The sequence below is a fragment of the Pipistrellus hanaki genome, assembly GCF_964339955.1.
Source record: "Pipistrellus hanaki genome assembly, chromosome: 3".
Taxonomy (NCBI): Eukaryota; Metazoa; Chordata; class Mammalia; order Chiroptera; family Vespertilionidae; genus Pipistrellus; species Pipistrellus hanaki.
In genome coordinates, this window is record NC_140505.1 from 92,479,745 (window position 1) to 92,495,992 (window position 16,248).

At 41.2% G+C, this 16,248-nt stretch overlaps 1 protein-coding gene across 7 annotated transcripts in view; it reads left to right on the plus strand.

The window, feature by feature from the left end:
• Positions 1–16,248, plus strand: part of MICAL3 (microtubule associated monooxygenase, calponin and LIM domain containing 3) — a 250,954-nt gene that overhangs the window by 80,318 nt on the left and 154,388 nt on the right. For all 7 annotated transcript variants that reach the window (XM_084878513.1, XM_084878518.1, XM_084878514.1 and 4 more), the window contains 8 exons: positions 159–498; positions 5,276–5,483; positions 7,231–7,347; positions 7,746–7,847; positions 8,402–8,557; positions 9,548–9,648; positions 14,279–14,536; positions 15,272–15,387. In XM_084878513.1, coding sequence (XP_084734639.1) covers positions 235–498; positions 5,276–5,483; positions 7,231–7,347; positions 7,746–7,847; positions 8,402–8,557; positions 9,548–9,648; positions 14,279–14,536; positions 15,272–15,387 — 1,322 coding nt within the window. In that variant the 5' untranslated portion in view covers positions 159–234. The remainder of the gene's footprint in view (positions 1–158; positions 499–5,275; positions 5,484–7,230; positions 7,348–7,745; positions 7,848–8,401; positions 8,558–9,547; positions 9,649–14,278; positions 14,537–15,271; positions 15,388–16,248) is intronic.

Consider the following 16,248-nt stretch of genomic DNA (forward strand, 5'->3'; position numbering starts at 1 on the left):
CCTCAGTGCCTGGAGTAGAGAAGGTATGCAATATACATTTGTTGAATGAATGACTAGAATGCTTAGGATTTCCACTGAAAAAGAGTTATGTCTCCTAGAAAATATTTGTAGATAAAATTTGGATTTGCTTACCATTCCTTTTTCTTTATTTTTGTTAGATTAATCTGACAGTGTCAAGTGGACCAATCACCATCCCACTGCCCCCTTTGTCTGGTGTGCTTAGAGTGGGGAAGCATGGAGGAGAGTAAGAATGAGACAGTGAATCAAGCACACACCCTCTTTGACAAGTTTGTGCAGGCTACCACCTGCAAGGGAACTCTTAATGCCTTCCAAGAGCTCTGTGATCACCTGGAACTGAAGCCTAAGGACTATCGCTCCTTTTATCACAAGCTCAAGTCAAAGCTCAACTACTGGAAAGCCAAAGCCCTCTGGGCAAAGCTGGACAAACGGGGCAGCCACAAAGACTACAAAAAGGGAAAAGCATGTACAAACACCAAGGTAAGCTTTGGCTGTTCTGAGGCCTTGGGGTCATTGACCTTAAGATTTAACCAGTAAAGAAAAGATTTTGAGTAGGGGTAGACCTTGAAAAAAGGATCAATTAGAAGCTGACTGGGTGAAAATAGGCCAAAACCGGTTTGGCTTAGTGGATAGAGCATCAGCCTGCGGACTGAAGGGTCCCAGTTCGATTCCGGTCAAGGGCATGTACCTTGGTTGCGGGCACATCCCCAGTAAGGAGTGTGCAAAAGGCAGCTGATTGATGTTTCTCTCTCATCAATGTTTCTAACTCTCTATACCTCTCCCTTCCTCTCTGTAAAAAATCAATAAAATATATGTTAAAAAAAAAAAAAATAGGCCAAATCCGCTGTGATCTAGTAGAGGAAGTCAAACCTTATACCTTGTGAAGGTTTATGGAACCATTATTCATGTTCATTTGACTGCTCCATGTGCCGAACTTTATTCTTATTTCATGTATTCATATATTGAACACTCAGGGTTTTAACTATTTCAGAATAACTTTAATGATGTAGCAACTTTTTTTGCTGAGGCTTTGTTTTGAATCTCACATTGATCAGCTGCCTCCTGCACACACACATACCCTGCCCCCTCCCCCTCACTGGGGATCATGGATACATACCCTGGCCCCACACGGGATCGTGGATGCAGGTCTTTTAGCAAAAAAGTAGCCAGGACCTGTTAGCATCCTGTACAAACATGGTTTCATGGTGCTTGGCAATTTAACTTTACAAAGTCCTTGTTCTATACTCAGTAACTGGTAAGGTATAGATAGCATCTGCCAACTTGGGAATTTGCCACAGGCTTCAGACCTCTTTTATTCATATTTCAGAAGTATATGTTTTCTTAAGCAATGGCCTTATGAACCAAATTATTTCCTTTGGCTTTTTCACAAAATTCAGAAACAGTGTTTTCATGAAAAAGGTAGACCTCAGCAAAGACCTGAGCTATTCAATCAGCTGTGCAAGGAAGGGTAGGTGTGAGGAAGTAGAGAAAGAACAATGTATTTCCTGCTTTCCTGCTTATATAAGAATACATCTTCTGGGAGAAAGCTAACACATAAAGTTGTAAATGACTTCATGATTATGTTATTAATGTTCTTTCATGAGCTTTAATTTGCCTAGTATAGGTGCTTAGAGACCTATCCCCAGTTGATTTGCATATGGTTAAATTTTTTTACGTAGTTTTTTATTGGTTTCAGAGAGAGAGAGAGAGAGAGAGAGACAGAGAGAGACAGAGAGAGCGAGAGAGAGAGAGAGAGAGAGAGAAAGAGAGAGAGAGAGAGAGAGAGATACAAACATCAGCCATGAAAGAGAAGCATTGATTGGTTGCCTCCTGCACACCCACACTGTGGATCAAGCCTGCATCCTTGGCATGTACCCTGACCGGTAATAGAACCATGACCTTCTGCTCCATGGGTTTATTCTCAACCACTGGCCACATTGGCCAGGCTATTTAATTAGATATTGATCAGCAAAATTCAAGAAATTCAAAGTCATGACTTTAAGAGTGAGTCCTGGAGTTTTATTAAGGATAAAAGGAATTCAAAGTCAAAATATTGCATGTTCTGGTTTTTTTCTTCTGCACATACAATGCAAATTAGTTAAGTGTCCAGTCTCACCCTGAGTACTTCTGTAAAAAATGGATTTTCAAGATCATTTTCCTGGACTTTCAGTCTAAAGATATGATTTAAGAACTTTTTCAGCCCTAGCTGGTTTTGCTCAGTGGATAGAGCATCGGCTTGTGAACTGAAAGGTCCCAGGTTCAATTCCGGTTAAGGGCACATGCCCAGGTTGTGGGCTCCATTTCCAGTAGGGGACTTTCAGGAGGCAGCTGATTCATGATTCTCTTTCATGGATGTTTTTATCTCTTCCTCTTCCTTCCTCTCTGAAATCAATAAATATATATTAAAAAACAAAACAAAAAAACTTTTCAGCACATAAAACTTTGGCTCTTGGATGTTATCTCCTGGGAATCATTTGAATGAAAGACCCATTCCAGGACTCTAAGCTTGCAAGGACTATGTATTTAATAATCTATGTCTTAGACAGAAATCTGCTTGACTTAGAAATTTTCCAAAAGATACTCTCCTGCCCAGCCAGTGTGGGTCAGTGGTTGAGCATCAACCTACCAACCAGGAGGTCATGGTTTGATTCCTGGTCAGGGCATATGCCTGGATTGCAGGCTTGATCCCCAGTGGGGGGCATGCAGGAGGCAGCTGATCAGTGATTCTCTCTCATCATTGATGTTTCTATCTCTATCTCTCCCTTCTCTGAAATCAATTCTATCTAAGAAAAGCCTAATATGCTAAGTGTCTGGTTGACAGGTCAGCCATTTAACCAATCAAAGAGCAATCCTACCTAGTAAAAGAGAAACATCCAAATTAAACATCACTCCGCCACACCCACCAGCCAATCAGAGCAAATATGCAAATTAACCCAACAAAGATGGTGGTTAATTTGCATACACAGGCACTGAGTGGCCTGGGTCCTGAGAACAACCTTAGGACCCAGGCTGCTCCTAGCCTGTAGGCCCGCACTTTCACCCTGAGTGGCAGGGATCCCAGAACCTCCGCTGGCCACTCCAAGCCTATGGGTGCAGCCTCTTGCGAATGCTCGGGCACCAAGTGGAGGTTTGGGTCCATGCCCCCCCGTCCGGCACCCACGACGGGACTGGCTGCTGGCCTCTGGGGTGTGCAGAGACCCTAGCAGCCATCACTGCATACGGCCCAAGGATCCCTGTATGCCCCCCAGCCTGGCACCCATGGTGGGGCTGGCTGCTGGCCTCTTGGGTGTTCGGAGACTGGGATGTTCCCTGCCCCCGCTGCCCCCAGTGGCTTGTGCATGCTCCAGCACCAAGCTGCGGTTCGCATCACACCCCCAGGCCAGTGCCCTCAATGGGGGATGGCTGCCGGCTTCTGGGGTGTGCGGAGACCCTGGTGGCCACCACCGGGTGGCAGGAACACGTCCCTAGCCCAGTGGACACAATGTAGGGGCTGCATGAGCTGCAGAGGAAACACCTTTTTAAAAATATATATATTTTTATTGACATTTTTTACAGAGAAGAGAGAAGAGGGATAGATAGTCAGAAATATCAGTGAGAGACATCGATTAGCTGCCTCCTGCACACTCCCCACTGGGGATGTGCCTCCAACCAAGGTACATGCCCTTAATAGGAATCAAACCTGGGACCCTTCAGTCTGCAGGCCCACAGTCTATCCACTGAGCCAAACCAGTTTGAGAGTAAATACCTTTTCTGACAGCTCATTTGCTAAGATCCCTGTAGGCTGCCACTTGCAGTGTTCTTGATAACTTAGGTTATAAGAATCTAAGAAGGTGATCTAGGGTTTTCCCACTATACTCCTGGAAGATAAAAAGGAAAGTCCACTAGTTGAGGAGCTAATAAATGTCATATCCTACCCTAGCTGGTTTAGCTCAGTGGATAGAGCCTCGGCCTGCTGACCGCAAGGCCCAAGTTGGATTCTGATCGAGGGCATGTACCTAGGTTACAGGCTCCTCCCTGGTCGGAGCCCAGCAAGACACTTTGATTGGTTGCCTCCTGCATGAACCAGGTCAGGGTTCATGCAGGAGGCAGCCAATCAAAGTGTCTCTCTCACATTGATGTTTCTCTCTGTCTCTCCCTTTCTCTTCCACACTCTCTAAAAATAAATGGAAACATATCCTCAGGTGAGGATAAAAAAAAATGTCATATCCTATCTTGAAAATGCCTAAAGAAAGTTGTCATTTTTCACAGTAAAGGCACTAGAGTCTATGTTGATGAAAACACCTTGTTGGCTGGCAGTGGCTGCAGCAATGGGATAATAGGGCTGGTGTCTTCTCTTGATCAGACTGGTCGCCTGACATCCCTGGAGGGGTCCCAGATTGGAGAGGGTACAGGCTGGGCTGAGGGACAGCCCCTCTGTGCACGAAATTAGTGCACCGGGCCTCTAGTATGTTAATGATATACTAAGGCCACTCAACCGCTTGCTATGATGTGCACTGACCAACAGGGGACGAACAGTCAACCAGTCGACCAGTTGCTTTGATATGCACTGACCACAGGGGACAGACAGTTGACCAATCGACCAGTCACTATGACATGCACTGACCATCAGGGGGCAGGCACTCCAACTGGTAGATTAGCTTGCTGCTGGGGTCCAGCTGATGGGGACTGAGCGAGATGGGCCACATGCCCTGGAGCCCTCCTGCGGTCTCTCCCCTGCTGGCCAATCTCCCATGTCTCTCCCTAGTCCCAATTATGCACTGGTGGGGTCCTTCTGCCTAGCCTGCACCCTTTCACAATCTGGGAACCCTTGGGGATGTCAGAGAGCCAGTTTTGGCTCCATCCCACAGGCCAGGCCTAGGGACCCAACTGGTGCATGAATTTGTGCACCAGAGCTTCTAGTAAAAATATATCTAAAAGCAAAAAGTAAAAGATCCTTTTCTGTTGATGAAAAATGAAATGTGATTTTCAATTATTTGTTTAAACTATGACCCATTTAAATATGTTCCAGATCTGCAGGGTGAACATGTGCTAAGTTGTATCCAGCATTGACAATTATGTCTTCTTTATTCAGAGCCACCACCAGCTTTTCTTCAAACCATTGCAAATGTTCTGCTGTGACCCAGATTGGTTGGAAGTAGAGAATAGCCCTATTTGGGGGCTTTAGGGAATGATGGTTATGAGATCATGAAATTTTTCTAGAAATGTGAGCTTTCTCAAGAGATGTTGCCTTTGCCCTGAAAACAGCTGTGTTTTTCAGTGTCTCATCATTGGAGCTGGCCCCTGTGGTCTCCGCACAGCCATCGACTTATCCTTACTGGGAGCTAAGGTAGTTGTTATTGAGAAACGAGATGCCTTCTCCCGCAACAATGTCTTGCATCTCTGGCCATTCACCATACATGATCTGCGCGGTTTGGGTGCCAAGAAATTCTATGGCAAGTTCTGTGCTGGAGCCATTGACCATATCAGTAAGTAAATCCAGTTCTTTTAATATCTGTTGTATAGAAACACACTCTGCTTGGAGTCAAAATACCTTCCATGTGTGGTTCTGTAACCTAGAATGATTTAACTACAAGGAATTTAGCTTAGGGATTTCTAAGTTAGGTCTTGGACTCTTATTTAGCACTTCTACTGGTAGGATAGACTTGGGGCCAGGTTAGGAAATATGATGACCAGTATGGGCCTTGACCAGACTCTGGTTGTTCTTAGTCCAGTAGATGCAGAGCAAAGCATGTTGTTCTTTGGAATGTGGTATGAAAGATGCTATACTGGTATAAGAACAAAATGCTGTGGGGACACAGGTCTGGGGAAACCACAGTTGTAGAAGAAACAGACTCCTAGTTTGGTGAATGGCACGTTGATAATGCGAGTTCTTTGGTTAGATGATTCTCATGAGGTTTACAGCCTAGGGAGTTCTTGCTATACTCTTATATTCAAGCTTTGAAGTAAATACAAGTTATTGCAGATGGTGATTTTGTTTTCATGAGTGTATATGTTCATGAAAATAGTGTCTACATTATGTGGTTAAAGTATGATCATTGTTCCAGATAAACCTTGTCAAATAACTTTTGTTCTGAGCTCCTTCAGATGTGTCCTGTAAATACAGTCAACTTTTAAAGTTTGAAGTGGCTGTGCCAGTTTATCAAACACTGGCCACAGCTGCCACATTCTCTAGGCAGAAGAAGCACTCTTTTGGGCTGTAATGTTTAAAGCATCTTGGAACCCAGTTGTTTGCAAATATAAAATGTGTGCTAGCATAGGATTTAATGAGTCGCTGCATGTGTGACTCTGAAGGAGGCAGGTTGTAAAACATGGGGAAAATAATCAAATGATCTAAAGGAGGATCTGCATGTAGATCTGGTTTTAAGAGAGGACCAGTGGTCATTCATTCAGTGGATTTGTCTACCTTATGTGTGGCAGGATATGTCTTGGAGCTGTGTCCTAGATTTTTATCTCGTGTGTCTGGCATCTGGCAGGTACTTGCTGAATGTTAACCATTTGTATGCCGTAAGCGTCTATAGACACAAGCAGGGAACCTTTTTTAACTAAATTTAAAATATCATGGCAGTTGACTGGTTAAATAAATAAATCTCACTAGGATAATGAGCAAGATTTTCATTCATTTTGAACCTTAATTTCTGCAACTATAGACCAGTAGTGGGCAGAAGAATGTTAAGAGACTACTAAGCTTGCATTGAAGTTCCCCTTCTCACCTTGCGAGCATCTGTGGAGATCAGTAAGGTAATAAGATGAAGGAGAACTGTCTGAAATCCCAGGAAGTAGTACAGCCCCTTTGAATCTAACTGGAAAGCATACATGTGGGTGCACATCTTCTGCCTCTTCTGGTAACTATTGTAGGTTCTGTAAGTATTGTAGGTTTTGCTAAATAATTGTGGCTCTAACTGAATCAGGAGAGCATGGAAATGAGTCTCCTGTTGGCCACAAAAATTTCATGTTATCTCAGGACTTTTGCTTGTTTTAAATATCTTATCCAAGAGGTGGGAGTGCGTTTGTGTGTCTCTCTGGAACATTTCTTGCCCTTAGTAAAGAAAGAAGCTATGGAACATGACTTGGAAAATGTCTCCTGTTATAGGAAGCATTGAGAATCTGGATAAACTCTGCATTAGGTGGACAGGTGGAAACCTGAGCAGTGACTGCTAACTGGTATTCTTTTATCAATGTGTCCTAACTTGTATTATCTTTTTGTTTACCCAGGTATCCGTCAGCTTCAACTAATACTTTTGAAAGTAGCATTGATCCTAGGCATTGAAATTCATGTTAATGTAGAATTCCAAGGACTTGTACACCCTCCTGAGGACCAAGAAAATGAACGTGAGTTGAATTGGAAAAGGGAGGAGTAGGGATAAAAGGGCATCAAATGGGTGAGAAAAGATGAGATCAAAGCAGAAAACTATAGGAATCTGTGGGTTGTTTTCGGAACTAGTTAAAAAGGGCTTTTCTGTTTGTATAGCTAGTATCTTTTGAGGAACTTTTGATTTAATGAGGAGGCCTTTGAAATAGGATTAGATGTTGCAGGCACTTATATTCATTATAGAAAATTTTATGGTGGGAATGTTCCTTTGTGAGGGGTCTTTTTTTCTGTGGTTTGTACCCCATGCTTTTAAATCTACTGTTTTTGGTTTGATGTCTGCCTACCTGACTGTCTTGAAATGTCTTAGATGTATTAATATGATCTAAGTGACAACCTTCAATTTTACTTTGGTCTACAGGGATAGGTTGGCGGGCACTGGTGCACCCTAAAACCCATCCTGTGTCAGAATATGAATTTGAAGTGATCATTGGAGGGGATGGCCGTAGGAACACCTTGGAAGGTATTGATCGTTGTTCCTTTTCCTGGTTTATTGCAGAGTGAAGGGTGACTTTTTCCAAACCCTGGGGTGAGAATTTGTGTCTAGAGGATCTACATATATGTACTACCTACTCTAATTTAATGGCAGCCCCAGCCTTCCCTAACCAATTGGTACTTGGTTTACTTGTTACAGGGTACTCTTGTTAGGATACTAAGAGACAAGCTATACTTTGAGCAGTTGGCACTACAGAATTTAAATCTCAGTTTAATAAAGAGATGGCTTCCCTTAAAAAAAAAAAAAAAAAGGAATTCCTAGTATTGAGTAACATTCTGGTTAGTCAGTTTTCAAAATTTTTGTTAGTGTGTAGGAGACTTTGACTTCTTTTCTGGATTGTTATAGTCTTTGATGGGAAAACACCTTATTTTCACATTGAGAAGAGCTGCCCTAAAATTTTTCCATTGATTTTTATCACCTATGTTCCCAAATGTCATCATCAATACCTCCTTCCTGTTTGAAGTGATCTTCCTTCCTCTCTAGCCAACTGCTGCCACATCTGAAAATTTCTTTCCCTCCAGGATTTCGTCGGAAAGAATTTCGAGGCAAACTGGCCATTGCCATTACAGCAAATTTTATCAACCGAAATACAACAGCAGAAGCCAAAGTGGAAGAGATCAGTGGAGTGGCTTTCATATTTAACCAAAAATTTTTCCAGGAGCTCAGGGAAGCTACCGGTTGGTATCAGTATCTTGAAAGCAATAAGAATAGAAGTTTAAATAATTACTTGTGGCTTTCTCTTGGATAGTTTGGTGGGGTGTTTAGTCATTGGTGTTACTGTGTCATTAACCCATTGCTGTTTCCTCACTTCCATGCTTTCTTCTGTGTGTAATGCTTTCCATATCACTGATTGCTATTCTAATGTTGTTTATCCTTATCACAGAGACTGGGATACTCTGAATTGGGTTTTTACTATATTTGTGTGTTTGTTTTTAAGTGTTCATGCTGTCTTTTACCAACTCTTCTCCTACCCCTTCCTCTATACTGTGGCTCTAAGTGATGGTGTTTAATGCAGTAACCTATTGGCTGGTAGTTCTCTGGTTTACTGAGAACCTGACTTTAGGCACTGAGTGTACTACTTTGTCTACTAAGTTCTACTTTGATCTTGAAGTAAACCACATGGGATAGGAATGAAATTTTTATATGATAGCTTTTGAATACATTAACTTAAATGTTCGATGCAACAAAAATGTACAGCAGATTCTAATTCTCTGTTTTCTAGAACATGATTTCTTTCCATTACATCTATTTTTTTTTTTTAGATTAATTGAAATTAAAAGCCAATAGTTCACTCTGTGTTTCCAGGTATCCAGTTGTCTGTCCTGTTCTTGAGATTCCCCCAGTTGCCTTGATGACTATAAAAGAGGCTTAACCCAACCATCTTACTAAGGATTAATTTTTTTTTTTCTTTCAATCTTTATATATTTCTGCTTACTATTGATCATTGTTTTTAGGATAACTTAGAATGTCGAGTTAACAGAGCAGTCCAAGGATAAACAAAGTTCCCCCTTTTTTTATTTTTTTCAGGAAGTGAGAATCTAGGCTCAGACATCTTTTTTACTTTCTCTTTCCCTGCCTGGAGTTTTACAACCCTGGTCTCTGTGGACCCATGTACAATACAATCTCTCTGGCTGCCCTAATATACCTTCAACATTTTTGTTTTGCAGGTATCGATTTGGAGAACATCGTCTACTACAAAGATGACACACACTATTTTGTTATGACGGCCAAAAAGCAGAGCTTACTGGACAAAGGGGTGATACTGCATGTAAGTGATAAATTTCTTTTAAACCTCTTTTTATATTGTACTGGTTAGTATGATCACCAAGCAAAAAAATTTTGTCAGATGAATTTTCCTGCAAGGGATTGGAAACTAGCCCTAACTCATCTCCTGGTAACATGTATTCTAATATTTTTTAGTTAAACTTAAAAAAATACTGTTTATTATGTAAATTTTCTAATATAAACAAAAGTACAGAAGATCATCTGATGAACCCCCATGTACCCATTATCTGGCTTTCAGAATTATCAACACATAACCAATATTGTTTCACTAGAGGCCTGCAGCATGAAATTCATGCACTGGATGGGGTGTCCCTCAGTTCAGCCTGCACCCTCTCCAATCTGGGACCCCTCGGGGGATGTCCAACTGCCGGTTTGGGCCCAATCCTGTATTTGGGCCTGATCCCTATGGGATCCGATTTGGGCCCAAACCTAAGGTGACCAGACGTCCTGCTTTTGGCTGGACAGTCCTGATTTTTAACAATTTGTCCCGCGTCTCACGGTGTTTTTTAAAAAGTCCCAATTTTTGGAAAGAATCTTTTAAATCTTTTGGACTTTTTAAAACACTACAGGACACAGGACAAATTGTTAAAAATCGGGACTGTCCCGTCAAAAGTGGGATGTCTGGTCACCTTACCCAAACTGGAATTAGACATCGCTCTCACAATCCGGAATCCGGGACTGCTGGTTCCCAACCGCTCACCTGCCTGCCTGCCTGATTGCCCCTAACTGCTCCCTTGCTGGCCTGATTGATGCTTAACTGTTCCCCTGATGGCCCGATTTCCCCCAACTGCCCTCCCTTCCTGGCCTGATGGCCCCCAACAACTCTCCCCTGCTGGCCCGATGGCCCCCAACTGCCCTCCCTGACCTGGTCGCCCCAACTGCCCTCCCCTGCCAGCCATCTTGTGGTGGCTATTTTGTGGCAACATCGCGCGACCACCTAGGCTTTTATTATAGAGGATTCCTAGAAGGAATTAACCCATTCCTGCAATTAGTTTGTTCCAAAACAAATCTCAGATAATTCAGGAATAAATATTCAGTTTAATTTTAGGTGATTTGACTTGTGGTTCTAGAGAATGACATTCCCTGAGATGATGATCTGAATAAGAAATCAGAAAATCACAGGGTAGAGAATTCCTTAAGGAGAATTTCTTAAGTCTGATTTGGTCTCAATGTGAGAATTACTATCCCCACATGTGCAATTCCCACCTCAGACTCATGGCTGAATTTCAGAGTATCCTCTGACTGCAGGATACTAATGACTCTGGTCACTTTAATCTGAAGTATGCTTTATCTGAGAGCAGTAATAGGGGTGAACATATGAACATGTACCTGTAGTACAGCCTCTTTCCACTTGTTACCTTGTATCTGCTTCTCAACTTTGTGGTCCTTTATGTCTATAAGGAGAAACAGGACCAAGCAATGTGTGCAGCTCATTCTGCCAAGAGCATAAACAAGATGTATTTGAATGTTTTATCAATAAGAAATAGGCAGTGTGCCCATTGGTATTAGTCGAAATTATGTAGAAACTATCTGGAATGCCAATACTCTGTTTACTCTTCCTTTTTATTTTATTTTTTTAGAGGGCAAGAGCCATCCCTGTGTGTGCGTTGCCAAATACTAAGTTCATTCTGACCACTTACTTAATGGTGAACAGTTTCAAGGGCCAACTTGATGTGTTTTGGCTTTTAACATCTTGTAGTGGAAGCTGAAAGTACCATCAAGGGCACTTAGAAACCATAGGCCCCATTTTAGGAGAATAAAGATTTGGCTCAGTATGCCAGTAACCTCCAAAATAGAAAAGTAATTTTTTCAGCCCTTTATGTGGAAAAATCCCTTTTCTCTCATTATTGTTTTTCTTTTTTGGGGGTTCTATAGAGCCTTTCAGAATCTTATTATTAATTTTTAAACTTCTCTTCCATTTTGAATATATTTCTTCCCAGTCCCCTGGATTGCTATTGCTTCCACCTCCAAAACCTTTTGGCACTGAAGCTTTGAGCTCTTCTTTAGTGTTTGTGGAATTTATGCAAGTTAAGAGTCTCATGTGGTCCCAGTTGCCAAAAGCTATTTGCTATCCAGAAGGTAATAATTGCTAATAGTAACATAAATTATAAAGTGCTTTTTCAGTTTACCATACTATCACTTAAGTTATCTTATTTAGTATTCAGAATAGCTGTGAAGTGGATTGGACACTATCAAAGAAGTAATAATTTGCTCTAAGTACATGGAAAAGCCAGCACTAGGCAGCAAGGCCTGGTCTCTTATAGAAACAGCCTTCCCCATTCCCCCCCCCCCCCTTTTTTTTTTTAATTCTTTGTTGACTAAGGTCAATATTTGATCCTGCTTCTCAACCTTGTGGTCCTTATGCCCCCTTTACCCCTATTCCCACCCCCCTGCTCATGCCCTCACCCCCCCCCCCCCCCCCCCCAGTGTCTGTGTCCATTATGTAAGGTTATATACGTATGCATACAAATCCTTTGGTTGATCTCTCCTCCTTACCTTCACCCTCCCCTACCTTCCCTCTGAGGTTTGATGGTCTGATTGATGCTTCTCTTTCTCTGGAGCTGTTTTTGTTCATCAGTTTATCTTTCTCTGACTGACTTATTTCGCTTAGCAGAATGCTCTCCAGTTCCATCCATGCTGTTGGAAATGGTAGGAGATCCTTCCTTTTTACGGCAGCATAATATTCCATTGTGTACATGTACCACTGTTTTTAATCCACTCATCTGCTGGTGGGTACTTAGGCTGTTTCCAAATATTAGCTATTGTAAATTGTGCTGCTATGAACATAGGGGTGCATATATATCCTTTCTGATTGATGTTTCTAGTTTCTTAGGATATATTCTTAGAAGTGGGATCACTGGGTCAAATGGGAGTTCCATTTTTAGTTTTTTATGGAAACTCCATACTGTTCTCCACAGTGGCTGCACCAGTCTGCATTACCACCAGTAGTGCACGAGGGTTCTTTTTTTTGTCCGCATCCTTGCCAGCACTTGTCATTTGTTGATTTGTTGATGTTGGCCATTTTGACAGGTGTGAGATGGTACCTCATTACCATTTTGATTTACATCTCTTGGATGATTAGTGAATTTGAGCATGTTTTCATGTCTCGTCCTTCTGTATGTCCTCTTTCGAAAACTATTTAAGTCCGTTGCCCATTTTTTGATTGGGTCATTTATCTTCTTTTTGTTAAGTTGTATGAGTTCCCTGTAAACATTAAAGATTAAACCCTTATCAGATATAAGATTGTCAAATATGTTCTCTCATGCTGTGGGCTTTCTTTTTTCTTTTGCTGTACAGAAGCTTATTTTGATGTAGTCCCATTTGTTTATTTTTCCTTCACTTTCCATTGCCCTAAGAGCTATATCGTCGAAGATACTGCTTTGGCATATGTCTGAGATTTTGCTGCCTGTGGATTCCTCTAAGATTTTTATGGTTTCACGTCTTATGTTTAGGTCCTGTATCTATTTTGAGTTTCTTTTTTTTTTTTTTTTTTTTTTTTTTTTGCATGTATCTCTCTAATTTTCCCAGCATCATTTGTTAAAGACACTGCCTTGATTTCATTGTATGCTCTCACCTCTTTTGTCAAATATTAATTGAGCAAAGTGGTTTGGGTGAATTTCTGGGTTCTCTATTCTATTCCATTAGTCTATATATCTGTTCTTGTGCCAATACCAGGCAGTTTTGAGAACAGTGACTTGTAATATAGCTTGATATCTGGTATTGAGATACCTCCTACTTTGTTCTTCTTTCTCAGGATTGCTGCAGCTATTTGGGGTCTTTTTTTTATTCCATCCAGATGAATTTTTGGAAAGTTTGTTCTAGGTCTGTGAAATCTGCCATTGGTATTTCAATGGGAAATGCTTTGAATCTGTAGATTGCTTTGGGTAGTATGGACATTTTAATGATGTTGATTCTACCAATCCATGAACACGGTATGTTCTTCTTTTTTTTCAGTGTCCTGTAGTTTTCTGAGTACAGATTTTTTACCTTCATTGAGTTTATTCCTAGGTATCTGTATATTTTTGTTGTAATAATAAATGGGATTGTTATTTTAATCACTCTTCCTGTAAGTTCACTATTGGTGTATAAAAATGTCATAGATTTCTGGGCATTAATTTTGTATCCTGCTACATTGCCTAATTCATTTATTAAGTCTAATAGTTTTTTAATGGAATCTTTAGGGTTTTCACCTGCAAATAATGACAGTTTTACTTCTTTTCCAATTTGGATGCCTTTTATTTCTTCTTCTTGTCTAATCACTATGGCTAGCACTTCCAGTACTATGTCGAACAGGAGTTGTGAAAAGTGGGCATCTCTGTCTTGTTTTTGTTCTTAGGGGAAATGGTTTTAGTTTTTGCCCATTGAGCATGATGTTGGCTGTAGGTTTGTCATATAAAGCTTTTATTATGTTGAAGTATGATCCCTGTATTCCCACTTAGCCTTCCCCTTTTTTTTGATATATGTAAAAGACTTGTTTTGGAATATGAAATCACTTTAGGGGAATGGGAAAAGTGGTGAAAAACTTGGTTATGTCCGATATGTGTAGTGTGGCTTGAGCTAGCTAGACTTGTACCTAGACTTTTCCACCGAGCCTCTTCCCTCTCTGGAGCTAGGATTATGCCGACACAGAGCTCTTGCTTTCCCGGGAGAATGTGGACCAAGAGGCTCTGCTGAACTATGCCAGGGAAGCAGCAGACTTCTCCACCCAGCAGCAGCTACCATCTCTGGATTTTGCCATCAATCACTATGGACAGCCTGATGTGGCCATGTTCGACTTCACTTGTATGTATGCCTCTGAGAATGCTGCCTTGGTGCGAGAGCAGAATGGACACCAGTTACTAGTGGCTCTGGTTGGGGACAGCCTCCTGGAGGTGAGTATTAAGGATAACAGCACTTAATAGTAGTTGGAAATAAATCTAGGTGCTTTGATTGTGGGGTGTCTACAACATTATACCATGTAGGTGAACTCCCTGTAGGAGTTATATTTTCTGATATATAGGGAAGCATCACAGGCCACAGAGAATCCAGACTTGCTAAGTAGCAATGCAACAACCTTGATTTGCCCTTCTACAAATTTATGAAGCAGAGAAGTCCAGTATCTGAACAGTTGCCAAAGACTACCGTATTTTCCAGTGTATAAGACGACCCCCTAATTTTACAGTTAAAACATAGGTTTAGGCCTATATTTGCTGTATAAGACTACCCCCCACTTCCGAGGCAACACCAGTTCTTTTTTTAATAGACCGCCTCTCTGACTCAGCCAATCCAAGTAGGCTTTTTACTAGAACACAGTGTAGCTTTGGGTACAGAACATGTATAATTTGCATGCATAAAAAGCCTGCTTCGATTGGCTGAGTTAGAGAGGCGGTCTATTAAAAAAAAGAACTGGTGTTGCCTCGGAAGTGGGGGGTAGTCTTATACAGCAAATATAGGCCTAAACCTATGTTTTAACTGTAAAATTAGGGGGTTGTCTTATACGCCCGGTCATTTTATATGCCGGACAATACGGTACTTTCAATAGCAATCTCTTTCTTAGTTCCTTAGTTTAGTTTCTCTCTTTTAAAATATAAATTATTTTAATTATTTGTTTTATATCTCCTTGGTAGCCTTTCTGGCCAATGGGAACAGGAATTGCCCGGGGCTTTCTAGCTGCCATGGACTCCGCCTGGATGGTACGAAGTTGGTCTCTAGGAACAAGTCCCTTAGAAGTCCTGGCAGAGAGGTAATGGGAAGTAACCAAGGGTCCTTTTGTGAGAAAAAAAACTGGGAGTGATGAGTGGTTTGCTCTTAAGACAGAACATAAATTCATTCTTCTTTCTATCTCTCTTCCTGTTTTAATTAAAGATGTTTTCTTATTCAAGAGAGGAAAGGCAAGATATTTATTCAAGAAATTGTAAAATGTAAAGATTATTTAAGTGTTTTTCTCTTATCCCTGTCCAAACTAAATTTGTTGCAGACTAATGGTATCTGAATCTTTTTATATCATCGAAGGATGGTATCTGTGTCCTTTATGACAATCACACAAACAAATACATAAAAATAGTACATTAAATCCTCTTTTTAAATTAGAAAGATGTAAACTAATGAAATCAGCGTGGTACTAGTGATACAGAATTTTTGGACTGGAAGCCAGACACTTTGTCTGCCTGAATCAAAGAATGAATCCACCGACAGAAAGTGGTATAGCAAAGGTGGAGATTTATTGAAGAACAAGTACAGACTCTCACATGGGGAGAGGAAAAGAGTCCCACATAATGGACTCCCACTGAGTTCCTTTTCCCTATGGCTTATAAAGACTGCAGATCCTGGTGCCTTGATATTCCCTCTGATTGGTCACTATTCCCTTAGATTAGTTACTATGGTAACTCCTGGGCTCAGAGGTTAAACCTCACATGGGACATGTGAGGTGCTCCTCCCCTTCTTCCTTATTGTTTTTCCATTCCCTTTGGGCTTTCTTCTTCTCCCTCTGAATAAATGGCTTCCTTCTCTTTATTTTGTAAATATAGACCTTTTGCTGTTCCCAGCTTTATCATTCTATGGAAATGTACCTTCCTGCTGCTCTGCAGCCTGGTGTTTTCCTCCA